The sequence below is a fragment of the Ursus americanus genome, chromosome 2, assembly GCF_024610735.1.
Source record: "Ursus americanus isolate L20-20 chromosome 2, mUrsAme1.1.p, whole genome shotgun sequence".
Classification (NCBI taxonomy): Eukaryota; Metazoa; Chordata; class Mammalia; order Carnivora; family Ursidae; genus Ursus; species Ursus americanus.
The window spans coordinates 19,863,795-19,888,926 of NC_142128.1; the positions used below are offsets into that span (position 1 = coordinate 19,863,795).

General features: G+C 42.0%; 1 protein-coding gene, 1 long non-coding RNA gene and 1 pseudogene across 2 annotated transcripts in view; 1 reads left to right on the forward strand and 2 right to left on the reverse strand.

Annotated features, from left to right (window-relative positions):
- Positions 1-337: 337 nt before the first annotated feature.
- Positions 338-25,132, reverse strand: part of LOC123778061 (leucine carboxyl methyltransferase 1) — a 51,972-nt gene continuing 27,177 nt past the window's right edge. The window contains exons 6-11 of the mRNA XM_045775221.2: positions 23,258-23,360; positions 10,790-10,910; positions 7,117-7,218; positions 5,883-5,974; positions 2,200-2,297; positions 338-557 (exon numbers count right to left, since the gene is read on the reverse strand). Coding sequence (XP_045631177.2) covers positions 535-557; positions 2,200-2,297; positions 5,883-5,974; positions 7,117-7,218; positions 10,790-10,910; positions 23,258-23,360 — 539 coding nt within the window. The 3' untranslated portion in view covers positions 338-534. The remainder of the gene's footprint in view (positions 558-2,199; positions 2,298-5,882; positions 5,975-7,116; positions 7,219-10,789; positions 10,911-23,257; positions 23,361-25,132) is intronic.
- Positions 1,531-6,494, forward strand: LOC148110491 (uncharacterized). Its single transcript, XR_015727352.1, has 2 exons — positions 1,531-1,802; positions 5,827-6,494. It is a non-coding gene; the product is annotated as an uncharacterized LOC148110491 (long non-coding RNA).
- On the reverse strand, positions 9,667-10,232 carry LOC123778062 (ubiquitin-like FUBI-ribosomal protein eS30 fusion protein pseudogene; annotated as a pseudogene).

The window sequence follows — 25,132 nt, forward strand, 5'->3', positions numbered from 1 at the left end:
GTCCTAAGCAATCACGCCTGCAGATCCCCTTCACTGTATGAGATAACACATTCAGAGGTTCGAGGTTCACCCAGCTGGCTGCAATAAACCAAGGACTAAGCAGGCAGGTCCCGGCCAGGGCAGAGACAGGAACCGAGAAGAGCTCTGGCCTCGGATGGAGGTGGAGGCCCAGGTCAAGGTAAACCCCCATGTGGATGCGGGAGCCTGAGCTGAGGCTGACTCACAGGGAGCAAGCCAAGGCTGGAGGAAGAGTCAGGATCTTTGGTTTCAGCTGACATGGAGATAAACCAGAGCCCACCCAAGGGAGAGAGGAGCAGCGGAGGACCAACGCGCGGGCGATTGGCAACAACAGATTTATTTCAACGATAAGTCAACGGGCACAGAAGGTGGTGCGACAGCCTTAGGAGCTGAGGCTTCTCGGGGTGTGGGATGAGGCTGGCAGGCCAGGTCTGGCCACCACCCAGGAAACGTGGCCCAACAACTCTGGGAAGGTCAGTGGCTTCAGCTCCCGGCTCAGCACGGGCCTCCAACAAATTAGTAAGTGATTTCCTTCAAACCTGAGGGAAGGAAACACACAGATGCTGTTAAGAGACTCACACCGTGGAGCAGAGCAAGCAAAGCTAGGAGAATGAACCCCTGCTGAACCCCAGGCCCATGGCCACCGGCTCAGGGGCACGGGCCACACACCTCCTCACGGCAGCTCTGCTCTCCTGAGTGGTGAGAGATCATCCACAAGGAAGCAAGAGGTTGGACGAGGCTGTGTTTACGGGGGTTTCAAGGGGATTCAGAAAGTGCTGTCACAGCGTATGGGCTCTGAGGTCAATGGCAGAAGTCCACAAGTTCAGTAATGAACCCCGAGCAAATGCAGAGATGAGACAATCTTCACCTCACACGTACACTACTGACATCACAAAGCAGCCCCCAACATAAAAATGTTCTGGGTGTTGTTCGTTTATAAAAACTAGAATCGGCTTAATAGTATTACAAACGACTACAGTTCCAAAAGTGTGGCAAAGTTGATTCAATCCGGACATAGTGTCATGACAGAATTTTTATAAAACCATTAAAATTATGCTCACTGAGAGTTTCTCACAGCGAGGGGGAATGGATGTTACGATACTAAGTGGAAAAGATCAGGACTCCAAGTACATAAGCACAGAAATTCAGTTCTGCTAAAAACAAAGCACAGCTAGTAAAAGAGCGGAAGGAAAAAGCTATCAGAGGTTATCTCTGAGTGACGGGCACGCAGCTGATTTTTCTCTTTTTCACTGGACTTTTTAGAAGCTTCCAAAGTCTCTATTAAGAATGATGTTGTTTTTAAAATTGGGGGGATGTAGGGGATAACAGTATAAAATCCCACTAATAAATTCTTTAAAATGAAAAGACAAATTTAAAAGAATTTGGGGGCTGAACTGCTGGGTAAATTTATAAACTACCAGAACGGTAAGCCCCAGGGGGATGATTAACAGCCTCACGTCAGCATGGAATGTTTGTGCGGGAGGCTGCCCTTGCTGTGTCATGTTCTGTGTTTTGTCTGGGCTCCCTGCCTAAGGCTGTATGTCACTGGACGAGTCTGTAGGACGCCGTCCTCGGGACACCTGAAGGGCGGCTACTTCAGTTAAGGCCACACTGGGATCTAAAATGGTCTCCATGGGGCCGGAGAGATGCCTAAGGGGGGACGCCAGAGGAAGCAAGACCCACGTGGGTCAAGACCGAGGAAGCGAATAACACTGAACAAGGACCCACGCTCCCGCCACGGCCTTCCTCTGCCAGGCGAGGGGACTTCACCTTAATCACAGAAGGTAAGTGGAGAAATGTGACCCACAGCTGCATGGGTTTGCTGGAGACACGTAGAACGATTTGTGTGCCTGACGTCTAGTAAACCTGGTCATAAGGTGATTACTTTTATTAAAATTACTGCTCTAAACTCTCAAGGTCTTTTCCATTCCCACAGAGGAAGTGCCAGAGGAAACCTCTAAAGGGCTGTCGGTTTGTTAGTGTTGGTACACATGATTTATCTGAACGACTCACCTGGTTTCTGTGCTATAAAAACACAGAGGATATAACAGCTCATTTTCTGCCTATTGCTCATGGACACACGCATCCGATACTCCAGTTCATTCCAGGCATGACTTACAGTGTTTGGAGACAAAAACGTCCCCATTTCTAGGGCAAATCAACAAAAGTAAATTCACGTACCTAGTTCATGCCCTCCTTTGGTTGCCCAACAAAGGCAGTAATGCTGCATGAGCTGTTCGAGAAGCTCCATTTCATCCAGGAATTCAAGTGACTCTATTCTGTGGGGAGAAAAAAAGTAGGACAATATCAAGCTCTACAATTAAAAATGAAGATGACGGCCCAAAGTTTATGGATACGGAAAGATGTTCATATTACAGTAAGAGGAAAGAAGCAGGGAGCAACATGGTACATATGATGTGGTTCCATTTTATCTTCATTATAAAAAAAATACCATAAATAAAGTCAAAAGACAAATGACAAACTAGAAAAAAAACTTCACAACACAAGTGAGAAAAGGTAGATTTTCTTGCTCGGTAAAGAGCTGTCATACTTCATGAGAAACACTTCTAAAACTTATTTAAAAGGCAAAAGACACATTCACCAGAAAAGGAAAACAAGATGCTCTCGATCTCATTAAAATACAAGATACTTTTTCAACTATCAGATTGACAAAGATCAAAAAAGAGGCTGATTTGTACTTTAGCAAGGACACGGGGGAAAGGTGCTCTCCTGGGTTACTAGTTGGATTACAAAATGGTACAACCTTTCTGCATGGCAACCTGATCTCTTCTATCAATGCTGAAAATGCACATTACTTATTCAGCACTTCTGCCTTTAAGATTTTACCCAATGAGGGGTGCCCGGGTGGCTCAGTTGGTTAAGCATCTGCCTTCAGCTTAGGTCAGGATCTCGGGGTCCTGGGATCGAGTCCCACATCAGGCTCCTTGCTCAGCAGGGAGTCTGCTTCTCCCTCTTCCTTTCCCACCCCACCCCTCACTCGTGGTCTCTCTCTTGCTCTTTCTCTCTCTCAAATAAATAAAATAAAATAAAATAAGATTTTACCCTATGAGTACAAAAATGTACATTCCAGAATATTCACTGCAGCATCATAGCATAAAACCTTAAACCAGAAGAGCTGGGTTAAATAAATTAAAGCACATTCATACAATAGGATAATATGTAGCTATCTGAAAGAATGGGATAGGTCTATATGCAATGACACAGAACAGCCTCTAAGGCTTATCATGGAGTTCAAAAAGTAAGTTGTGTAGAAAATAATATGCAGAGCATACTATTATTTACGAAAGAAAAAGTGGGAGATATATATGCTTGTATATGCATAGCTCCCTTCCGGAAAATACAGAAGAAACTGGTAACGGTGCTTGTCTCTTGAGAGAATGCAGTAGACTGATAGTGAGGGAAACACGATTGAAGGGCTGGTTTTTGTTTTTACTCTACATTACTTTATTCTGTGCGTTTTCTTTTATCATGCCCTGGTATGATTTTTTTCAAAAAAAGCATTTAAAATGTCAGCTTTAAAACATAACGCACACACAAATATGCAAAACATATAAAATAGCTTAAAAAATGTTTTTTCTGTTAAAATATGGGCACGCTGGGAGAAATTTTGGGCATTTTCAAAAAATATTAAGAAGAAAATTAAAAATGATCCGGGGCGCCTGGGTGGCACAGCGCGGTTAAGCGTCGGCCTTCGGCTCAGGGCATGATCCCAGCATTATGGGATCGAGCCCCACATCAGGCTCCTCCGCTATGAGCCTGCTTCTTCCTCTCCCACTCCCCCTGCTTGTGTTCCCTCTCTCACTGGCTGTCTCTATCTCTGTCGAATAAATAAATAATTAAAAAAAATCTTAAAAAAAAAAAGTGGCTCTTTAAAAAAAAAAAGAAGAAAATTAAAAATGATCCATACGCCCACTATTCACAATAGTCATTGCTAACATTCAGGTATCGCCATTAGTAAAGGCTGGGGTGGGGGGAGGGGCGTACATATGTGCATTTGCTGCGCATGTTTCTGTATTTGTGTTTTCGTTCCTGTCTCGGTAGGCAGGCCTAAGGGTCACATCTGAACTGAGAGTGACTACACATAAGGTACTTGGCTTGCTTCCCAACTCATCAGAAGACCCACGAGGCAGATTTGCCAAGTTCTACAAAACACCAGCACCATAATGAAGGCTCCAGGATGTTTAGCACCAAGTTCAGCTCTTAGGAGACACTAGATTGTGAAGCCGTTCCTTGGAATGTGAACTCCAAGGCAGGCATATCTTTTGATCCGTTTTGATCTCTGTTGTATGCCTTGTGCTTAGGAAAGTACATGGTGCACAGTTGGCACTCGGTATTTGTTAAATAAACAGGCTAGCCTTAGACTTCTTTTTTATACACAGTATCCAGCAGAAGCCCTTGGCAAATGTAGACACAAACTACCAGGCATTCCCAGACCTGGGAGGGCTGTTCGGCCTTGGGCAGACAGACCAAAGCCTGTCCCACCCCATTCCCCACCTCTGTCAGGGATACATGGTGCTGAATACACAAGGCCATGGCAACACGAGACAAATGACGGCCTAGAAAAAAGTTGCTCCCGTGACGGCTGCCGCCAGTTACAGACTCCTCTCTGGGCACCCAGGAGAGCTGCTAGAGGGTTACCACTTTAGATGCCTGACCAGGGCTATTCAAAACAGTTGCCTTGACATGCAGCAAATGAAACCCAGCCTGCAGGAAAGGAAAATTCTTGAAGATTCCAGAAAACATGGACCTGATCACATGGAGACATCTCTTTCACAAACCTTCAAGGCCTTGATCTAAACATTTAGAAAAGATAGTGATACTTCTAAAAATTAATAGCAACTTCTATGGAGAAGCAAGGCCTAAAATTCTGATTATCTTGTAAGAGACCTATATCTGTAGGTCCCCAAAGGCAAGAGGAAACACAAACCAGGGAGTATAAAGTAACGATAAAAGAAGAACTGAATTAAAGTTGGCACTAACACCGCCCAGAGATAAATACGGTTGTTTATAACAGGGAAATTAAAGCACAACAAAATAAACAATACGGCACAACTAAATGCCCAGCTCTAGATGCTACTTTTTAATTACTATAAAATTATTATCACCAATGTAATCTATCCACATATCAATATAAATACTAATCATCATTGAACAGGACATGGGAACCTTCTGTATTTGGGTATATTTTGGTATGTGAAGAGAAATACAATCAATTGTTAAGTTTCTAAAAGAGGAGGGTGACTTATAGACCAATACATGTAATAGGGATCTACTGATTTAAAAATCAGAAACTTATGTATCAATAAATATTCACCTTTACATACACATAGAAAAACGCACCCCAATTTACTAATAACAGCAATTTCTGGAAGTGCAGCTACAGAGTGCAAAACTACTTTCCATTTCATGCACGTCACACATAGCTTGAAAACCATTTTCAAACAATTTATTTTATAATGAGGGGAGAAGTCCCATTTAAAAATCTGCGAGCAGACTTTTCCCCTTTAGAAGCCCTTGGACAACGTCAGTCTCCTCCTCCTCTTCCAAAACACAGGGATTGTGCAAAATTTCCACTTGTAGAGGGTGCTCTGGGAGTGTTACAGGTGCGATTGCTTATTTTGACTAAAATAATCTGTGTTGGCATAAATCCTATCTCAGTGAGTGGCTAATGAGTTACTCTCAAGGTGCTATCAATGTTTAGTCTGTATTAGCAGATTAACTTGTTTCAAAATAAGTCTAAGTTAGGGTTTGAGGGTTTATTGTTGTTTTTTTCCTTTTACATTAAAGACAGTTATGCCTTTAATTCATAATCGTTCGCCACGAGGCTATTGCCGATCCCTCACCTGCTCACTTCAGCTTGAGGCAATTTGCTGTACAGTTCCATCATGTCGACTGCTGACGCCGTTTCCCACCCATTCGACAGGAGCCGTTCTTTCTAGAATGTGCGGTGGAGAGAAACGGAGAAGGTACAAGGCACTGGCGTACAAATCCAAGACACTCTTTAAGCACATGAAAACTTCTCTCAGATGACTTCTCTTTTGAAAACCTATCCTAGCCTCTATCTTCCTTCTTATTTTCCAATTTTCTACACCAAACATGCATTGTTATAATGGGAGAGAAGTCACTAAAGTATCTTTAAAGAGAAATAAAGAAACATCTCTAGGGGCAACAGTTTTTGAAAGCATTCGAGTGGTAATGTGACGAAGACATGTAAAATCTAACCTATTTAATGGAGGCAGGAAAAAAAAAAGATATTTAGGAAAATCTATTAGATTCCAGCAGGGCACCTGGGTGGCACAGTCGGGTAAGCGTCTCACCCTTGGTTTCAGCTCAGGTCATGATCTCCTCAGGATTTTGGGATCCAGCCCCGAGTTGGGCTCCATGCTCAGTGTGGAGTCTGCTTGACATCCTCTCTCTCCTCCCCCTCCCCTTCCCACTTGTCCTGTCTCTGTCTCTGTCTCAAACAAATATATAAAATCTTTAAAAGAAAGTCTATTAGATTCTAAGAAACTTAAGAGTCACGTCAAGTACAAAGTTTGGATCATGTTTGGATCCTGTTTGAAACACACCAACTATAGATTTTTTTTTTTTTAAGCAACTCGGGAGATCTGAACACATACTGTGTAGTGGGTGCTATGAAGGAGTTCTGGTTGATTTGTGAGGTGTGGCATTGGTATTACCATGATCTCAGGGGGAAGAAAGTCCTTACTGGTAGGAAATTCACACTGAAGTATTTATGGGCAGAATGATATACTGTCTGGGATTTGCCTTAAAATGTTCCAATGACAACACCAACAAAAATTGGGGATAAATAAAACAATATGGACAAAATGTGAATTACTGAAGCGGGCTGATGGGACACGGGTGTTCTTTTTACTATTCCCTCTGCTTTCATCTTGTCTGAAAAGCTGCATGATGAAAGTTTGAAATACTAGGGTACAGGAAATGTCCATGTGTATTTTCCAGACCAAGGGCTTGGACTTCCCTAGCATGATGAACTAGTGGCCCACGTGGAGCCCCCACTTCTCAGGTCTGCAAAGGGAAGATGCCCTTCCCTGGGTGGCCCCGCTCTCTGACCTGTGACTCTAACGACTTGCAGGTCTCCACTCCCGCCAGGTCACACTGTCGCCTCCTCAGGTTCTCGATCATGATCTGTCCAAACCGGTCATCCATGTTCACCTGGGAAAGGAAAGGGGAGGCTGGGCACTGCCAGAAGGGTTTCTCTGGTTCTCGAATATGCAAAATAAGACAACACCACTCTATTTCTAACCAGCCGTGGCTGACGTCTGCTAATACCCAGGGCAGGTCATGGAATCGGGTGCAGGCACAGCACGGAGGGCTGACCAGGGCGTACACTCCGACAGCCCCTAGGAGGGCCACTGGACACGGGTTGTGCTTGGCCCGGGAGGCGGCCATGCCACTGCCAGCACGCTGTTCTGTGGCACTCATGCATGCATGCAAGGGTGCAAGAATGTTTACAGCAGCATTACGTATAACAGAAAGGGCCCGGGAAGGATTTAAATGCCCATCATTTGGGGTCAAAGAAATTCTGGCATGGTCATTTAATGGAATATTGCATTGCCATGAAAACAGGAAAAGAAGAGGATATACATGTAGATAGACACAGACACAGATATGAAATGATTTCTTAGGTAATAAACTCTTGAAAGGTAAGGTACAGAGGAATGTGCAGAATATGCTCCTATCAGCCTTTAAGAAAAAAAACAAGTCTACATTTATATATGCACAGAATAATTCTGGAATCTGGCCATGCCGCTTCCCACGTTAGAGGGCAAAAGTCCAAGGTAGGAGAGAGACTTGCCTTTCCCTGCCTGTCCTTTTGTACTATTTGATTTTTTAAAAATGTTGCATGTGGTGTTACTTTTTGAATAAAGAACCATTTCAAACCAGTTGAAAAAACCCTTAATGTATAGATACACACAAATGCTGCAAAACAGAATACGCTGTACATTATCATAGCGTATATGCTATTACTCTGTCATAGACACGGTCTCAAACCTTCATCGCTTTAATATATAAAATGATTCCCAGAGTTCTCGTGATGACGTTGCCAGACAAGAACCAGTATGACTCTCTTTTGGTGGGTGTGTGAGGCTTATGGGGCATTAATGGTCACACTGCCCCCTATTCTGTCAGGATCAGAGGGTGTCTGTGAGCACACGCTCTGTTGTTTTGCTGCCTGGGTTGGAGTCCTGGCCGGACGCTTTCTAGTTGTGAGGCTAGGTGGCTATGGGCAAGCTGCCTAATCCCTCTGTGCTTTGGTCCCCTTACCCACAAAACCTGGGGGCTACTGTGATCATCAAGTAAGCTAACACATGTAAAACTCATGGGATGTGCCTGCTAGTCAGCAGACTCTACACAGCTGCTATCCTTATTACATCGGTGTTGATATGTTCATCGTTTATGCGGTTTTTGTCATTTTAAACTACTGATCAGAAAATCATGGACGGCATGGGAGTAATTAATACATGTGAGGATGCTGATGATTTTGTATTTGTTAGGAAATTAAGTTAAATGTTTATTATTCACAAAGTGAGGATGGGAGGTGGGAACTAAACCAGTTTAGGGATGGCTGTGGACAACAGACTGAAACTTGGCATGTCCCCAGGCCTGCTCCAAAGTGACGGGGTCTGGGGTCAAAATTCACTTCATCCTCCATGTCCATATGATGTTGAATAAGAAAATACATGGATGAAACAAGATGCACAAAGCCAGGTGAAAACCCACGATGTGTGCAAACAGAAAGCAGAATTCATTTTCCCCAGGCATGGTATCCTGCAAGCAAAGACAGATTCACAGGATTTACAGAAAAGACAGATGAGGCCAGCTACCATTACACCCATTCACCAGGACTGCAGACTGAGTCTGAGGAGTGCCCCCAGTTATAGAGAGGGAAGGAAGAAAAGTCAACCAAGAACCACCTATACAAGAATCTGGCCTGGGGCACGGGGTGGCAAAAAGGTCAACCAGGTCTAGCCTTAGATCTGTCCATAAGTATGTTGCAGTGGGCAAGACCTTTACTGCTCTCATCTGTGATAAAATTTAAAACTAAATGAGATTAAAAAAAATAAAGTAAAATCAATAAAAGCAAAATAAAAGAAGCAATAAAAATAGCTACTGTGTATTTATTAGTGCTTGTCATGTGCCCACTGCTACACATCATCTCATGAGTTCCCGTAATAATCCAGAGAAGTCATCCCTTTAAAAACAAGGACCGGGGGCTCACAGAGATCGGAAGAACAGCTCATGCCTACCTAACAGCTGGGCAATACCATAAATGCTCTTGTACAAATTAACTCACTCCTCACTACAACCCTATGAAGTCGGGACTGTTATTATTCTCATTTTTCGGATAAGGAGACAGGCAGAGAGAGATTATAAAACTTGTCCAGGTCACACAGGCAGGCAGTCTACCTCCAGAGCATGGACTCCTAACCACCATGCAATTCTGCGTAAGGACACACAGCCCCGAGTAAGAGCAAGGGCCAGGATTCAGACCCAAGCTGAATAATTTCAAACCTCCAAAGCATAATCCTTTCCACTAGATCAGAAGAGAAAAACAGGCAGCCAGTGGTCCAAACTCAGTGATCTCAGAGATCAGGAAAATTTTTTTTTTGACTGAACTAAGTGGCTTTATTGGGGAGAGTCAGGATTACAACGGACTTAAGAGTTGGCATTGGGACCCTTCTTCTTGCCAAAAGTGGGCACGACGTTGACAAAGCGCCAGTTGTACTGCATCCGTCGCTTGGCTCGGCCTGTCTTCTTCTTCTTTTTTTCCTGTTTAGCCACCTTGGGAGTCTGCCCTCTTACTTTCCCAGCACGGGCCAGGGAACCATGGACTTTACCTCCAAGCATGCGGCCGGCTACTTCCAGAGTGGTCAGAGCCTCCACTCCACACTGACCTAGGGTAGCCTCATCCTCCAGGGGCGTGCCTGCCAGGAGCACGACCTGATCTTCCGGAGCGATGCCCTCCAGCAAGGCTACATGAGCCTTGATCTGGGCGACCGTCTCCTGCCGGTCACCTCGAGGGTGTGTAGCTCCTGGGCGCGGACAAAGAGCTGCATGTCGGCGACTGAACTGCGGGCACCGCAGCCCGTACCGCGAAGATGGAGTCGAGAAAGAGGAAGAAGCAAGGGCGCGCACGTCCTCACCGCCTGCTGCGTGCCACCAGAGATCAGGAAATTTTATCTTAAAATCCTGCATTCTAACTTCTCCTAAAAAATTGGGAGTTCTCAACTCTAGGCTCACACATCCATGTGGTAAAACTGGCTGGCACTGAGCAGGGGACCCGCCCATGAGATGGGACCTGGACACTCTGGTTCACCATAGTCCCCACCACTCCCGCCTGCCTTACGCTGGCCAACTTCATCCATTTGCATCACAGGCCTGCCTCTGAGGTAATCTGAGTTTGCTACCCCTATACCCATAGGACAGCCAAAATTCCCTCCACCAAGGTCCATGACTCTACAGTAAATACAATGATAAAAGAAGAACTCAAAAGACTTTTATAAAGGCCAAAAAGACATTCCAAAAACTCTGGCTATAAGTTCGTAGGAAATCAAGAAATCAGGGATACTGGGGATTGCTAGAATCAGCGAAAAAGGAGGTATGTGAGTAGCCAGAGGCAAAAGGAAAAGAATAAGTGGGAATATATACTGAGGTTGTTCGGAGAGTGTTAAGCCTCCACGGGAATATATGCAGAATGCAAATGTCTCATGCTCCCATTTACCTGTTCGTAGTTTATGAACATGGCAGTCTCAAAACTGCTGGCCGCCCACTTGAGAAGGTTGGCAGACTGCTCCGGAGACATGTAAACCAGCACACATTCAGTTATCAGGAGTGTTGGCAATCTTAAGAGAAGAAAAAAAGGCACATACATATGTATTCATCAAACTGGGACTCTCTAGGGACACCTGGGTGGCTCAGTCGAGTAAGAGCCTGGTTCAGGTCATGATCTCGGGGTGGTGAGATCAAGCCCCGCACTGGGCTCTTCCTACTTCCCCCTATGCTCTTCCCCATGCACACACACGCTCTCTCTCTCTCTCTCTCAAATAATAAATAAATAAATAAATAAATAAATAAATAAATAAATAGTCAAGTATACATAAAAAAAAATATTGGGACTCTCTAATGGCACATATGTGGCAGTACTGACAGGGCAGGAAAACCCTGTTTTCACATCCCAGGAAAACAAGCTGCACCGAACAAGCACATCACCGACCAGTGTAGTAACAGATGTAGAATACCATCATGACCCAAAGTTTTAGACTGTAAAAAGGTGACCAATGAGCAAGGATTTGTCTGGCTTGTGAAACAGTGCTAAAGGCGTGTGGTGGTGTGTAAACATGGCTACAAATTCTCCCTCCCCACCCCCCACCCGACAGTCCAAGATGGCGGAGGAGCAGGAGACCTGAGTTTGGTCTGGTCCTAGGAATTCGGTTAGATAGCTATCAAATCATTCCGAACACCTGCAAACTCAGCCGAAGATCTAAGAAAATAGCTGCAACTCTACAAATAGAAAAGCAACCACTTTCTGCAAGGTAGAAGGAGCAGAGAAGTGAATCCGAGGGGGTATATGGGAAGATAGACCTCGCGGGGAGGGAGCCTCCATCAGCCAGCACCAGAAAGCGATAAAGCAGTGGAGCGCAAAATCAGAACTTTTAGAAATCTGCTCCAGTGAGGGACATCCCTGCCTGAAAGGTGCCCAGGTGGCGAGCTGGGGCAGAATCCTAGGTGGGACAGTGTGGTCTCAGGATCCCGGGGTCCCAGGAAGACCAGGAGTGCCTGAGTGTGGCAGAGCTCCCAGGCATCGGAGTGGGGAAGCAGGCTGCAATCAGCAAGCCCAGGAGTGGGCTCTCAGCTTGGGGCTGCCATTAACCACTAACCGAGGCACGGTCAGGTGACTGCTCTCGGACCAGGGGCCCAGCAAGCGGCAGCACCGCCACAAGACCCCCCTTCCTCCCCTGGGAGGAGCGGCGCAGGGCTGCACCGAAGGAGTCTGCAGGGTTTGGAGACTTGAAACTGGGTCATGTGCCTGAGATAGAAATGCTTGGCCACAGGCTAGATGAACATGGAGTGTGGTCGGAGACCAGAGAGACAGGAGTGATTGACTGCTTTTCTGAGGGTGCACTGAGGAGTGGGGCCCTGAGCTTTGGGCTCCAGGGCCAGAGATTGGGAGGCTGACGTTTTCATTCTCATCCTCTAAAGCTGCGCAGAAAGCTTTCAGGGAACAAAAGCCACATGGAGCAAAGCAGAGCAGATTACTTAGCCTGGCCCCTGGTAAGAGCCGTGCAATTCCGCCTGGGGCAAAGACACCTGAGAATCAACGCAACAGGCCCCTCCCCCAGAACATCAGCCAGGAACACCACCTAAAACCAAGCTTACGGATCATACAGAACTGCAAAACTCTAGCATTAGGGGAAATTAATATATAGAATTGATGCTTTTTTTCCCCATGATTCTTTAATCTTAAATTTTTTCTCTTTCCTTTTTCACCAATTTTATCAACTCTTTTAAAAATTATTTATAATTTTCATTTTTACACTTACATTCTATCCTTTCATTGTATTTAACTTTATTTTCCTATATATATGTAGGTTTATCTTTCTTTACAATTTTGGGATGCAGTTTCTTCTAACAAACAGACCAAAATACACCCAGAATCTAGTGTAATGATCTCCTCCCTTCACCTATCTGATAATATTCTCTCTTCTTTCCTTCTTCTTTCTTTTTTTGTTAAAGTCTTTTTAAATTTTCATCTTTACAGTTCCATTCTATCCTTTCATTTTATTTAATTTTATTTGTGTGTGTGTGTGTGTGTGTGTGTTTCTTTACAATTTTGGGATGTAGTTTCTGTAACAAACAGACGAAAGTACACTCAGGATATATGTATTGCTCTCTTCTGTTCACCTGTCTGATTACATTCTCTCACTCTCCTTTCTAAATTAATTAATTTTTTTTCAGTTTCAGGTCTCTTCTAATCTGTATAGTGTATAATTCTCTGGGGTTGTTGTTGCCACTTTAGTATTTTGTTCTCTTTTTCAACTATTCTTCTCTGGATAGAATGACAAGACAGAAAAACTCATCTCAAAAAAGAGAACAAGAGGCAGTACTGACTGCCAAGGATATAATCAGTATGGATATAAGTAAGATGTCAGAACTAAAGTTCAGAATAATGATTATAAAGATACTAGCTGGGCTTGAAAAAATCATAGAAGACACTAGAGAATCCCTTTCTGGAGAAATAAAAGAACTAAAATTTAGTCAAGTCAAAATCAAAAAGGCTATTAATGAGATGCAATAAAAAATGGAGGGTCTAAATGCTAGGATAAATGAGGCAGAAGAGAGAATTAGTGATATAGAAGACAAAATGATGAAGAATAAAGAAGATGAGAAAAAGAGAGATAAACAACTACTGGATCATGAGCAGAGAATTAGAGAGATAAGTGATACCATAAAGCAAAACAATATTAGGATAATTGGGATCTCAGAAGAAGAGGAAGCGGTGGCGGAAAAGGTATACTGGAGCAAATTATAGCAGAGAACTTCCCTAATCTGGGGAAGGAAACAGGCATCCAAGTCCAGGAGGCAAAGAACCCCCCCCTCAAAAATCAATAAAAATAGGTCAACACCTCAACATATAATAGTGAAACTTGTAAATCTCAGACAAAGAGAAAATCCTGAAAGCAGCTCAGGACAAGCAGTCCATAACCTACAAGGGTAAAAACTTTAGACTGGCAGAAGACCTATCCACAGAGACCTGGCAGGCCAGAAAGGACTGGCATGATACATTCAGCATGCTAAATGAGAAAAATATACAACCAAGAATACTTTATCCAGCAAGGATGTCATTCAAAATAGAAGAAGAGGTAAACAGCTTCCAGGACAAACAGAAACTTAAAGAATTTGTGATCACTAAACCAGCCCTGAAAGAAATATTTAAAGGGATCCTTTAAGCGAAGAGAGAGCCCAAAAGTAACACAGACCAGAAAGGAACAGAGACGTTATACAGAAATAGTGACTTTACAGGTAATAAAATGGCACTAAATTCATATCTTTCAATAGCTATTCTGAATAAAAATGGGCTAAATGCCCCAATCAAAAGACACAGGGTATCAGTTTGGATAAAAAAGCAAGACCCATTGATATACTGTCTGCAAGAGACTCATTTTAGACCCAAAAACACCTCCAGACTGAAAGTGAGGGGGGTGGAAAACCATTTATCATGCTAACAGACATCAAAAGAAAGCTGGGATAGCAATCTCTATATCAGACCAATTAGATTCCAAACCAAAGACCGTAATAATACATGAGGAAGGACACTATATCATAATTAAAGGGTCTACCCAACAAGAAGATCTAACAATTGTAAATATTTATGCCCCTAACATGGGAGCAGCCAATTATATAAACCAATTAATAACAAATTTAAAGAAACACATTGATAATAATACTATAATCGTAGGGGACTTTAACACCCCACTCACGGCAATGGACAGATCTAAGCAGAAGATCAACAAGGAAACCAGGTTTTGAATGACACACTGAACCAGATGGACTTCACAGATATATTCAGAGCATTCCATCCTAAAGCAACAGAATTCACATTCTTCTCCACATGGAACATTCTCCTCGAGTACACATGAACATTCTCCAGAATAGATCACATACTGGGTCACAAATCAGGTCTCAACTGGTACCAAAAGATTGGGATCATTCCCTGCATATTTTTGGACCACAATGCTTTGAAACTGGAACTCAATCACAAGAGGAAATTTGGAAAGAACTCAAATACAAGGAAGCTAAAGAGCATCCTACTAAAGAATAAATGGGTCATCCAGAAAATTAAAGAAGAATTAAAACAATTCATGGAAACAAATGAAAATGAAAACACAACTGTTCAAAATCTCTAGGATGCAGCAAAGAGAGGGAAGTATATAGCAATACAAGCTTTTCTCAAGAAACAAGAAAGGTCTCAAATACACAACCTAACCTTATACCTAAAGGAGCTGGAGAAAGAACAGCAAATAAAGCCTATAATAAAGATCAGAGCAGAAATCAATGAAATAGAAACCAAAAGAACAATAGAACAGATCAACAAAATTAGGAGCTGGTTCTTTAAAAGAATTAATAAGATTGATAACTCCCTGGCCAGACTTATCAAAAAGAAAAGAGAAAGGACCCAAATAAATAAAATTATGAATGAAAGATGAGAGATGACAACCAACACCAAAGAAATACAATTATAAGAACATATTATGAGCAACTATATGCCAACAAATTAGGCAATGCAGAAGAAATGGATGCATTCCTAGAGATGTGTACACTACCAAAACTGAAACAGGAAGAAATAGAAAATCTGAATAGACCCATAGCCAGCAAGGAAATTGAAGCAGTAACCAAAAATCTCCCAAAAAACAAGAGCCCAAGACCAGATGGCTTCCCAGGGAATTCTACCAAACATTTAAAGAATTAATACCTATTCTTCTAAAGCTGTTTCAAAAACTAGAAATAGAAGGAAAACTTCCAAACTCTTTCTATGAGGTCAACATTACCCTGATCCCAAAACCAGACAAAGACCCCACCAAAAAGGAGAATTACAGACCAATATCCCTGATGAACATGGATGCAAAAATTCTCACCAAAATACTAGCCAATAGGATCCAACAGTACATTAAAAGGATTATACACCACGACCAAGCGGAATTTATTCCTGGGATATAAGGGTGGTTCAACATCTGCAAATCAATCAATGTGGATACACTACATAAATAAAGGAAAGGACAAGAACCATAAGATCCTCTCAACAGATGATTTGACAGAATATGGCATCCTTTCTTGATTAAAACTCTTCACAGCGTAGGGATAGAGGGAACATACCTCGATATCATAAAAGCCATACATGAAAAGCCCACAGTGAATATCATTCTCAGTGGGGAAAAACAGAGCTTTTCCCCTAAGGTCAGAAACATGGCAGGGTGTCAACTCTCATCACTGCTGTTCAACATAGTTCTAGAAGTCCTAGCCTCAGCAATCAGACAACAAAAAAATAAAAGGCAGGGGCACCTGGGTGGCTCAATTGGTTAAGTGTCTGCCTCCGGCTCAGGTTATGATCCCTGGGTCCTGGGATCGAGTCCCACATAAGGCTCTCTGCTCAGTGGGGAGCCTGCTTCTCCCTCTCCCTGCCACTCTGCCTACTTGTGATCTCTCTCTGTCAAATAAGAAAGAAAGAAAGAAAGAAAGAAAGAAAGAAAGAAAGAAAGAAAGAAAGAAAGAAAGAAAGAAAGAAAGAAAGAAAGAGGGAAGGAGGGAGGGAGGGGAGGGAGGGGAGGGAGGGAGGAAGGAAGGAAGGAAGGAAGGAAGGAAGGAAGGAAGGAAGGAAGGAAAGAAAGAAAGGCATCTGAATCATCAAAGAAGAAGTCAAACTCTCACTCTTTGCGGATGACATGATACTCTATGTGGAAAACCCAAAGACTCCACTCCAAAATTGCTAGAACTCATACAGGAATTCAGCAAGTAGCAGGATATAAAATCAATGCACAGAAATCAGTTGCATTTGTATACGATAAGAATGAGACAGAAGAAAGAGAAATTAAGGAGTCAATCCCATTTACAATTGCACCCAAAACCATAAAATACTTAGGAATAAACCTAACCAAAGAAGTAAAGGATTTGTACTCCAAGAACTACAGAACACTTATGAAAGAAATTGAGAAAGACACAAAGAAATGGAAATGGAAAAACGTTCCATGCTCATGGATTGGAAGAATAAACATTGTTAAAATGTCTATGCTACACATTCAATGCAATCCCTATCAAAATGTCATCAACTTTTTTCACAGAGCTGGAACAAATAATCCTAAAATTTGTATGGAACCAGAAAAGACCCCAAATAACCAAAGGAATGTTGAAAAAGAAAATCAAAGCTGGCAGCATCACAATTCCAAACTCAAGCTCTATTACAAAGCTGTAGTCATTAAGACAGCACGGTACTAGCACAAAACAAGACACATGGATCAATGGAACAGAATAGAGACCCCAGAAATGGACCCTCACCTCTATGGTCAACTAATCTTTGACAAAGCAGGAAAGAATATCCAATGGAAAAAAGACAGTCTCTTCAACAAATGGTGTTGGGAAAATTGGACAGCCACATGCAGAAGAATGAAACTGGACCATTTCCTTACACCATACACAGAAACAGACTCCAAATGGATGAAAGACCTAAATGTGAAACAGGAATCCATCAAAACACTAGAGGAGAACACAGGCAGCAAGCTCTGTGACCTCGGCTGCAGCAACTTCTTGCTATCCAAAGCCAAGGGAAATAAAGGCAAAAATGAACTATTGGGACTTTGTTAAGATAAAAAGCTTTTACACAGCAAAGGAAACAGTCAACAAAACCAAAAGACAACTGAGAGAATGGGAGAAGATATTTGCAAATGTCTTATCAGATAAAGGGCTAGCATCCAAAATCTATAAAGAACTTATCAAACTCAACACCCAAAGAATAATCCAATCAAGAAATGGACAGAAGACATGAACAGACATCTCTCCAAAGAAGACATCCAAATAGCCAAGAGACACATGAAAAAATGCTCCACATCACTCAACATCAGGGAAATACAAATCAAAACCACAATGAGATACCACCTCACACCAGTCAGAATGGCTAAAATTAACCACTGAGGAAACGAGAGATGTTGGCAAGGATGCAGAGAAACGGGAACCCTCCTACACTGTTGGTGGAAATGCAAGCTGGTGCAGCCACTCTGGAAAACAGTATGGAGGTTCCTCAAAAAGATGAAAGTAGAGCTACCCTAGGATCCAGCTATTGTACTACTAAGGATTTACCTCAAAGATACAAATGTAGTGATCCAAAGGGGTACCTGCACCCCAATGTTTATAGCAGCAATGTCCACAACAGCCAAACTATGGCAAGAGCCCAGATATGCATCGACAGATGAATGGATAAAGAAGATGTGGTATATATACCACCCACATACATACATGTGTATATATCCATATACATATACCTATACACATATATACATATATATATATATATATATATATATATATATATATATATTACTCAGCCATCAAAAAATGAAATCTTGCTATTTGCAACAACATGGATGGAACCAGAAGGTATTTTTTTAAAGAGTTTATTTATTTATTTGAGAGAGAGAGCAGAAGCAGGGGGAGGGAGAGGCAGAGGGAGAAGCAGACTCTCCAGTGAGCAGGAAGCCCAAAGCAGGGCTCCATCCCAGGACCCTGGGATCATGACTGAGCTGAAGGCAGATGCTTAACCAACTTAGCCACCCAGGTACCCTGGAACTAGAGGGTATTATGCTAAGCAAACTAAGTCAATCAGAGAAAGACAATTATCATATGATCTCCCTCATATGTGGAATTTGAGAAACAAAACAGAGGATCATAGGGGAAGAGAGGAAAAAATAAAATAAGACAAAACCAGAGAGGGAAACAAACCATAAAAGACTCTTAATCTTAGGAAACAAACTGAGGGTTGATAGAGGGGAGATGGGTGGGGCAATGGGGTAACTGGAGAATGGATATCAAGGAGGGCACAAGATGTAATAGACACTAGGTGTTATATAAGACTGATGAATCACTGACCTCTACCTCTGAAACTAATAATACATTATATGTTAATTAACGGAATTTAAATAAAAATATAATTCTCTCCTGCCATGCTTGCACATGGTGACAATGTGACACTGCAGACTCTCCCATTCCAGAGGCAGAAACTCTCCCTTGCCCTGGAATCGGGGTTAGTTGTAGAACTTGCTTTGGCCAATGGAAAAGTAGCAAACATGACACAAGCCGTGGCTTGAAAATCACTTGCACATTGGCCCTTGCTCTCTTGCCTGGAAACCTGAACCATGATGTGAATGAGCCCAAGCTAGCTGCAATCAGAGGGGAGGCCCTGTGGAATAAAATGAGGCATCCTGACCTACTGCTGTCCACATATGAGTGAACCCTAGGGGATATCAGCTATACCCGGCCCCAGGAGAAGCAACCAGCCAAGCCCAGCCCAAACAGTCAACTCACAGAATCTTGAGCAACTTGTGAATTGCTCTAGATTGTGAATTGTTCTAAAGTGTGAGTTTTCTAAACCACTGAGTTTGCAGAGATTTTGTTACACATCAAAAACTGACTGATACAATGCAGAAATGGTGATACTCATTTAACTGAATCTAATTCTTATATAAATCTTTACCATCAACAACATGAACAACCTTCAGGAAATTACATTGGTTAGTATGCACTCTGATTCACCAGACCTGAAGTAATGAACAAATTATGAAATAAGAAAAGCAGTAAATTCCTAGAGAAATCTCTAAAAGCCTTAATTCTTAAGGGAACACAGACAGCCCCAAATTATGTGGGCTCCGCTTGTTTATTCCTGGTTCCTTTACTGCTCCTTCTCTGACTCCTTTACTGTATCCTCTTTCCTTCTCTGCCCCTAAATACTGCTGTTCCTCAGGTATGGTTGCTATTTTTCTCAAAAGCAAGTGGATTACTTTGACAAAAAATATTTTAAAAAGATTTATTTATTTGAGAGAGAGAGCACGTGCGCACATGGGATGGGGGAGGGGCAGAGGGAGAAGAGGGAAGAGAGCACTCAAGTAGGCTCCCCACCGAGCGCAGAGCCTGATGCGGGGCTCGATCCCATGACCCTGAGATCATGACCTGTGCCGAAATCAAAAGACGCTCAACCAACTGAGTCACCCAGGCGCGCTGCAGGTGGGTTATTTTTGTCCATTTTGATTGGCAGGGGATCTCAAAACAAATTGTCTGAACTCGAATATCCAGGCAAGTATTTGAAAAGAACACGGTACATGTTACCATCAGAATGAACACTGAACAGCTGGACTCAGGGCCTGGACTCAACTCACGATCACTAGAGAGAAAGGCTTCCCAGAAATATGTGCCGGCTCTGACCTGATCATAGCACCAACTATCCACCGTTAGAGTTCATCTGGATTTCGTTTTCTTTCCTTCTTTCCTTCTTTCCTTCTTTCCTTCTTTCTTTCTTTCTTTCTTTCTTTCTTTCTTTCTTTCTTTCTTTCTTTCTTTCTTTCTTTCTTTTGACAATGAAATGGTATATAACTCAACTGATTTAAGAAGATATATCCAAATGCTCTCTGGACCCAACTGGATCATGGTATAAAGAAACTGAGGGGACTAAATTCAGAGGAAAGTCAGTGAAGTCCGAGTTGCAAACAAAGTTGAGAATCAGAAAGAAAAACATTAAAAATAATTTTTAAAATTAGCAATAACCTAAGTTTTAAACCCCAGATTATACCAACAGAAATGATTAGAAAAACTGAATGAGTGGGGAAAAAGTTCCAAAATCTCCATTAATAGGTTGATAATTAGAGAATTACAGCTCCCAAAACCTTTTCAATGCAAAAGGTGCCCAATTTGACTTAAGACATTACCACATGGGGAAGCCAGGTGAAGAAGGCTGTGTGGGAATTTTCTGTACAATTTTTGCAACTTTTTGGAGATTTGAATTATTTGAAAATGAAAAGTTAAACATTTTTCAGTGTAGTTTAAGAGGTAGCCATTGGCAATATTAAAAATCAGATTAATACTTTTCAAAATATAAGTGAAAGCAAAGCAAAGCAATGCAAACGTAAAGGAAAATGCAGAGTGCAAATGAAGCCCCGTAGAATTATATATGTAATTCTAATACTTGTTACAGCAACTGCTCTTTATCCATTTTGTAGATGTCCAAAAGCGAGGCAAACTTCCCTTTCAAGAGCTAGCCTGATTTATAACTGATTATTGCCCTGATCTTTGAGCAGATTTACTCCAACAGCAGGTTACTACGGTGGCAGTAGGTGGCCGCTGGTTACCATGGTGACTGTAGTAATCTACAGGTGACTGTAGTCTGTGCGCCAATTTCTGTTCAACTGCTTTCACAGCACTTAACTTAATCTTCAGGACCATCTTGTAAAGTAGTTTTTACCCCAGTTCATAAATGAAGAAATTAGGGCTCAAAGAGGCTTCTGTGGGGGTTGGTTTGTTTAAGAAAAAAACTGCCCCGGGGCGCCTGGGTGGCACAGCGGTTAAGCGCCTGCCTTCGGCTCAGGGCGTGATCCCGGCGTTCTGGGATCGAGCCCCACATCAGGCTCTTCAGCTATGAGCCTGCTTCTTCCTCTCCCGCTCCCCCTGCTTGTGTTCCCTCTCTCGCTGGCTGTCTCTATTTCTGTCAAATAAATAAATAAAATCTTAAAAAAAAAAAAAAAAAAAAGAAAAGAAAAAAACTGCCCCATTAAATAACCTGTAAGCAGGAGAGGTCACTTGGAACGCAGGATAAGATTCCAACACTCGGGCTCTCCTCATTCTGAGAGGGCTCCAGGTTTACCAGCGTCAGCTTGAAGCAATCTACTGATCTTCACTCACTAACATGCCCGCAAGAAAACCAGTGGTGTCCCTGAATGTCGAGACTTCCCTTCTGCTAAAAGAACACCCTACATGCTACGATCTGGGAACCATATAAAGGGTTTCCCAAAGGAAAAAAGAGGCATATAATGTACAGGGCACTGACCTTGCTCTCTGAACACTCAATGAGACAAAGAGTTAGACGGGAAGCACTAGGTCAGTGAGTGCTGCCCCTGACATCTGCAAAGGCGGATACACTAATCCCAACAATGACAATCTGGTTTGTGATTCTAGGCTGCATACGTAAACAAGAACTTCAAAGCGCAGAGGTGACAGCCATCACCACTTTAACGAAAGATATATCAAGGTCAAGCTTTAACTCCCCACACTTCCTCCCCTGCATCGCCCAAAGCTCACCTGTATTTGCACCTGTCCTCACCCTCCTTCTCCTCCTCTCAGAAGAATGACAGCTTTCCCTTCCCTCCAAGGCTTCTAGCCTCTGTCTGCTCTACGGCCTCTTCTCTACCAGTGATTTCCCTAGTAGCTACTCTCTTTAATCGCTGGCCACTGATTCTTTGCCTTCAATTTATTCTTAAGTAACTGTTTCCCCTACCTTCCCCTCAAACCTCTCTCTTGAGTTACTCACCTCAAATACTGCTGAAAGTGTCATCTTCACTAACAGTAAGCTGTGTAGACATGTCTATCCAGCACTACTGTTAAATTCCAATCTAATTTTGACCAGCATCCGTGTGCTAAAACCACACATCTCACTCCTCTCCACTGCTCCCGAAAGGTACCTGCTCCCAAGAATTTGGTGTGAACCCTTCCAGTCCATTTTTCATTTTTAAAATACTTCTGTGATACACAGATGTAATCATGGAAGTACTGTATTTTGAGGGTTTGATTTTACACATTTGGTAACACACTGTGCATGTTATTCTGCAACCTGATTTTTTTTTTACACCACATAACATTTTTGAGCTCACTCCATGCTGATCTAGGTCATGCATTTTACATGTTCCTCACTCATTCTTCTCCTGATGGACATTTAGAATGTTTCCAATTTTCTGCTACTAAAAACGGTGCCCATAATGAACATCCTCCTGTACAGACACACAGACCTTCTTGGGGTGCACATATCCAAAAGTGGAATGAACTACTCTATCACATGGTACACATGCTTACAATTTTAGTAGATACTTTCAGATTGTTCCTCATAATCTTCGTACCAAATTCACTTGCACCAGTGGTGCACAACATTCTCATTTTCACATAACCTTGCCAACACTTGAAAATGTCAGACTTTTACATTTTTGCTGACGTGGCTGGAGTAAAACAGAATTCCATCGGATCACTACCGAGGTTCAATACCTTTTTTAAACGATACTCAATTTCTTCTTTGAGCTACCCTGTCATCTATTTTTTGTCTGTTTTCCCACGGGACTTACTTTTTTTTTTTAGTAGCTTTTCTTTATATATTCTGCATACTAATCCTTTATATATTGCAATTACACATTTCTATACATTTAATTATCGTCTCTCAAACTTTATGATGTCAGTCACCAGCATGTTACAAAAGCAATACACGTGATTCTGATGTGAAAACAGGCTTGAGAAACTGCTTCTAAAAATATTTCAGAAAACCACTCTCAGTAGCAATGAAATGATAAACATTTCAGAATAAAAAACAGAACACAGGTATCATGCTGCAATTTTAACTGGCCTTATCTCATATTAGCAAGAAGTCACAAATGCATAAGAGGTTAAAAAAAAATCTCACTGTGGATTCATGTTACATTTCTTTAGTTTCTCTTCCAGTTCAGGTATATCTCGGAGATCTGCTCCAATAATGGCATATCTCTTTGAATCCAACAGGTGTCCATCTGGAAGTCCAAGAAGAGATTATCATTTCAACAGAAATTAATCAAGAGATTATAATTTCAATGGATTTTTTTTTCAAAATTAAAGTAAATTTATTGTTTTTCTCCATTATAAAAACACATGCTCCATTGTGGGGGGAAAAATCAGGAATGAAAAGGGTAGAAATGAACTGAAATCACACCTTCCAGAAATAACTATTAGTATTTTAGTGTAGAACATCCCAGTCCTATTTTCTATGTGCTTAAACTCATATATACGACATAAAACACATCCTCACACAAACATACACACACACCTCACACAGAAAAAAGCAAACAGGGCCAATTCTTCTTTTGGAAACTGTTTTTCCTAGTTAACAGTAATATCAATGACATCATTCTCTGTAATGATTTCCTAGCATTCTATGAGTGGATAAAACAACTTACTCAACCAATCTATCACTATCAGACATGTGGTATTTTCAAGTTTCCTCCATCTGAGGCACTGCAATGAACATCTTTATATAGACATCACGAAGCACTTGTCCAGCAGGTCTCTATGAGTGGAATTAGGAGGTCAAAGGATAAGCCTATGTAAATAATGGTACCGATTAGTCGGCTACTCTCTAAATGTTGTGCCAATCTGTGAGATACTGTGTTTAAAGGAAAACTGTTTCTATACTAAAGTATTTACAAATAAAATGATAACATTTGCTTTAAAATACTCCAACAAAGATTGGATGGAATGGTTTATATAGTAGTTCTCAAGCTCTGACAGCCATCAGAATCACCTGGAGGGCTTATTAAAACACAGACTGATGGGCTCCATACCCTAAGTTTCTGATTCAGTAGATCTTTCAAAAGTAGAAATTTTTTCAAATTCTTTCAAAAGTTAGAAACCTGTATTTTTAACAAGGGTCAGGCAGTGTTGATGCCACTAGTTTAGGACTACACTTTTAGAACCACTGGTACAGATGAAGTTGGTCCTAGTGAGAGTTAGATGTTGGGTAAATGGAGATTCACTGATTTATTTTTATGTATGCCTAAAAATGTTGTCAACTAAAAGTTTAAAAAATGGATTGTAATTAAAAAAGAAGAAAACTGCTTGGGTGTTTACCCGAAGCATTGCCTGCTCAGCTTTCTCAAGGGTACAAACCATGGAAGGAACTAGAACATCCAACAGCCACCCTATATCACTGCTAATAGCTCAGGTTCTCTCGGCTCTGAGAGGTCACAGTAGAAAAAAGGGAAAGAGGCCAAACCATAGTGTGTCTGAAAACTCTCATGATGCTGATAACCCCATTCAGCTGACTCAGATACACTGGGCCACACACTGTAAGCTAAAAGACGTACCTCCTAGGAACCTACCAGATATCAGGCAAGCAGGGAAACCCAAAGTCAGAGCCCCAGGTACCACAATGTCTAAGTCAGAAAACGAATATAAAGACTATGAAGGCACTTGACTGCCCTATTACCAGATAAATAATAATTCCCAACCACCCATGCGCCTTCTTGCAAATAATGTACATGTTACTAAAAAGTGTGCATGGAGTAAGTTATTCCATCCCTGATCCAAAAAAAAAAAAAAAGAGTTGAGATGTACTACAAAAACACCAACACATTCATTCATTTGATCATTCAGGTGTGTATTTCTTCAATCAACAATCTCTCCATGACAGGCACTGTTCTAGGTGCTGGGGAGTCAGCGATGAACAAGAGACAGGTCACTGCCTCTCATGAGGCTTACCCCCCCGGAGGAGGGAGAGAGACAATGGTCATTAAACAAAGGAAGAATT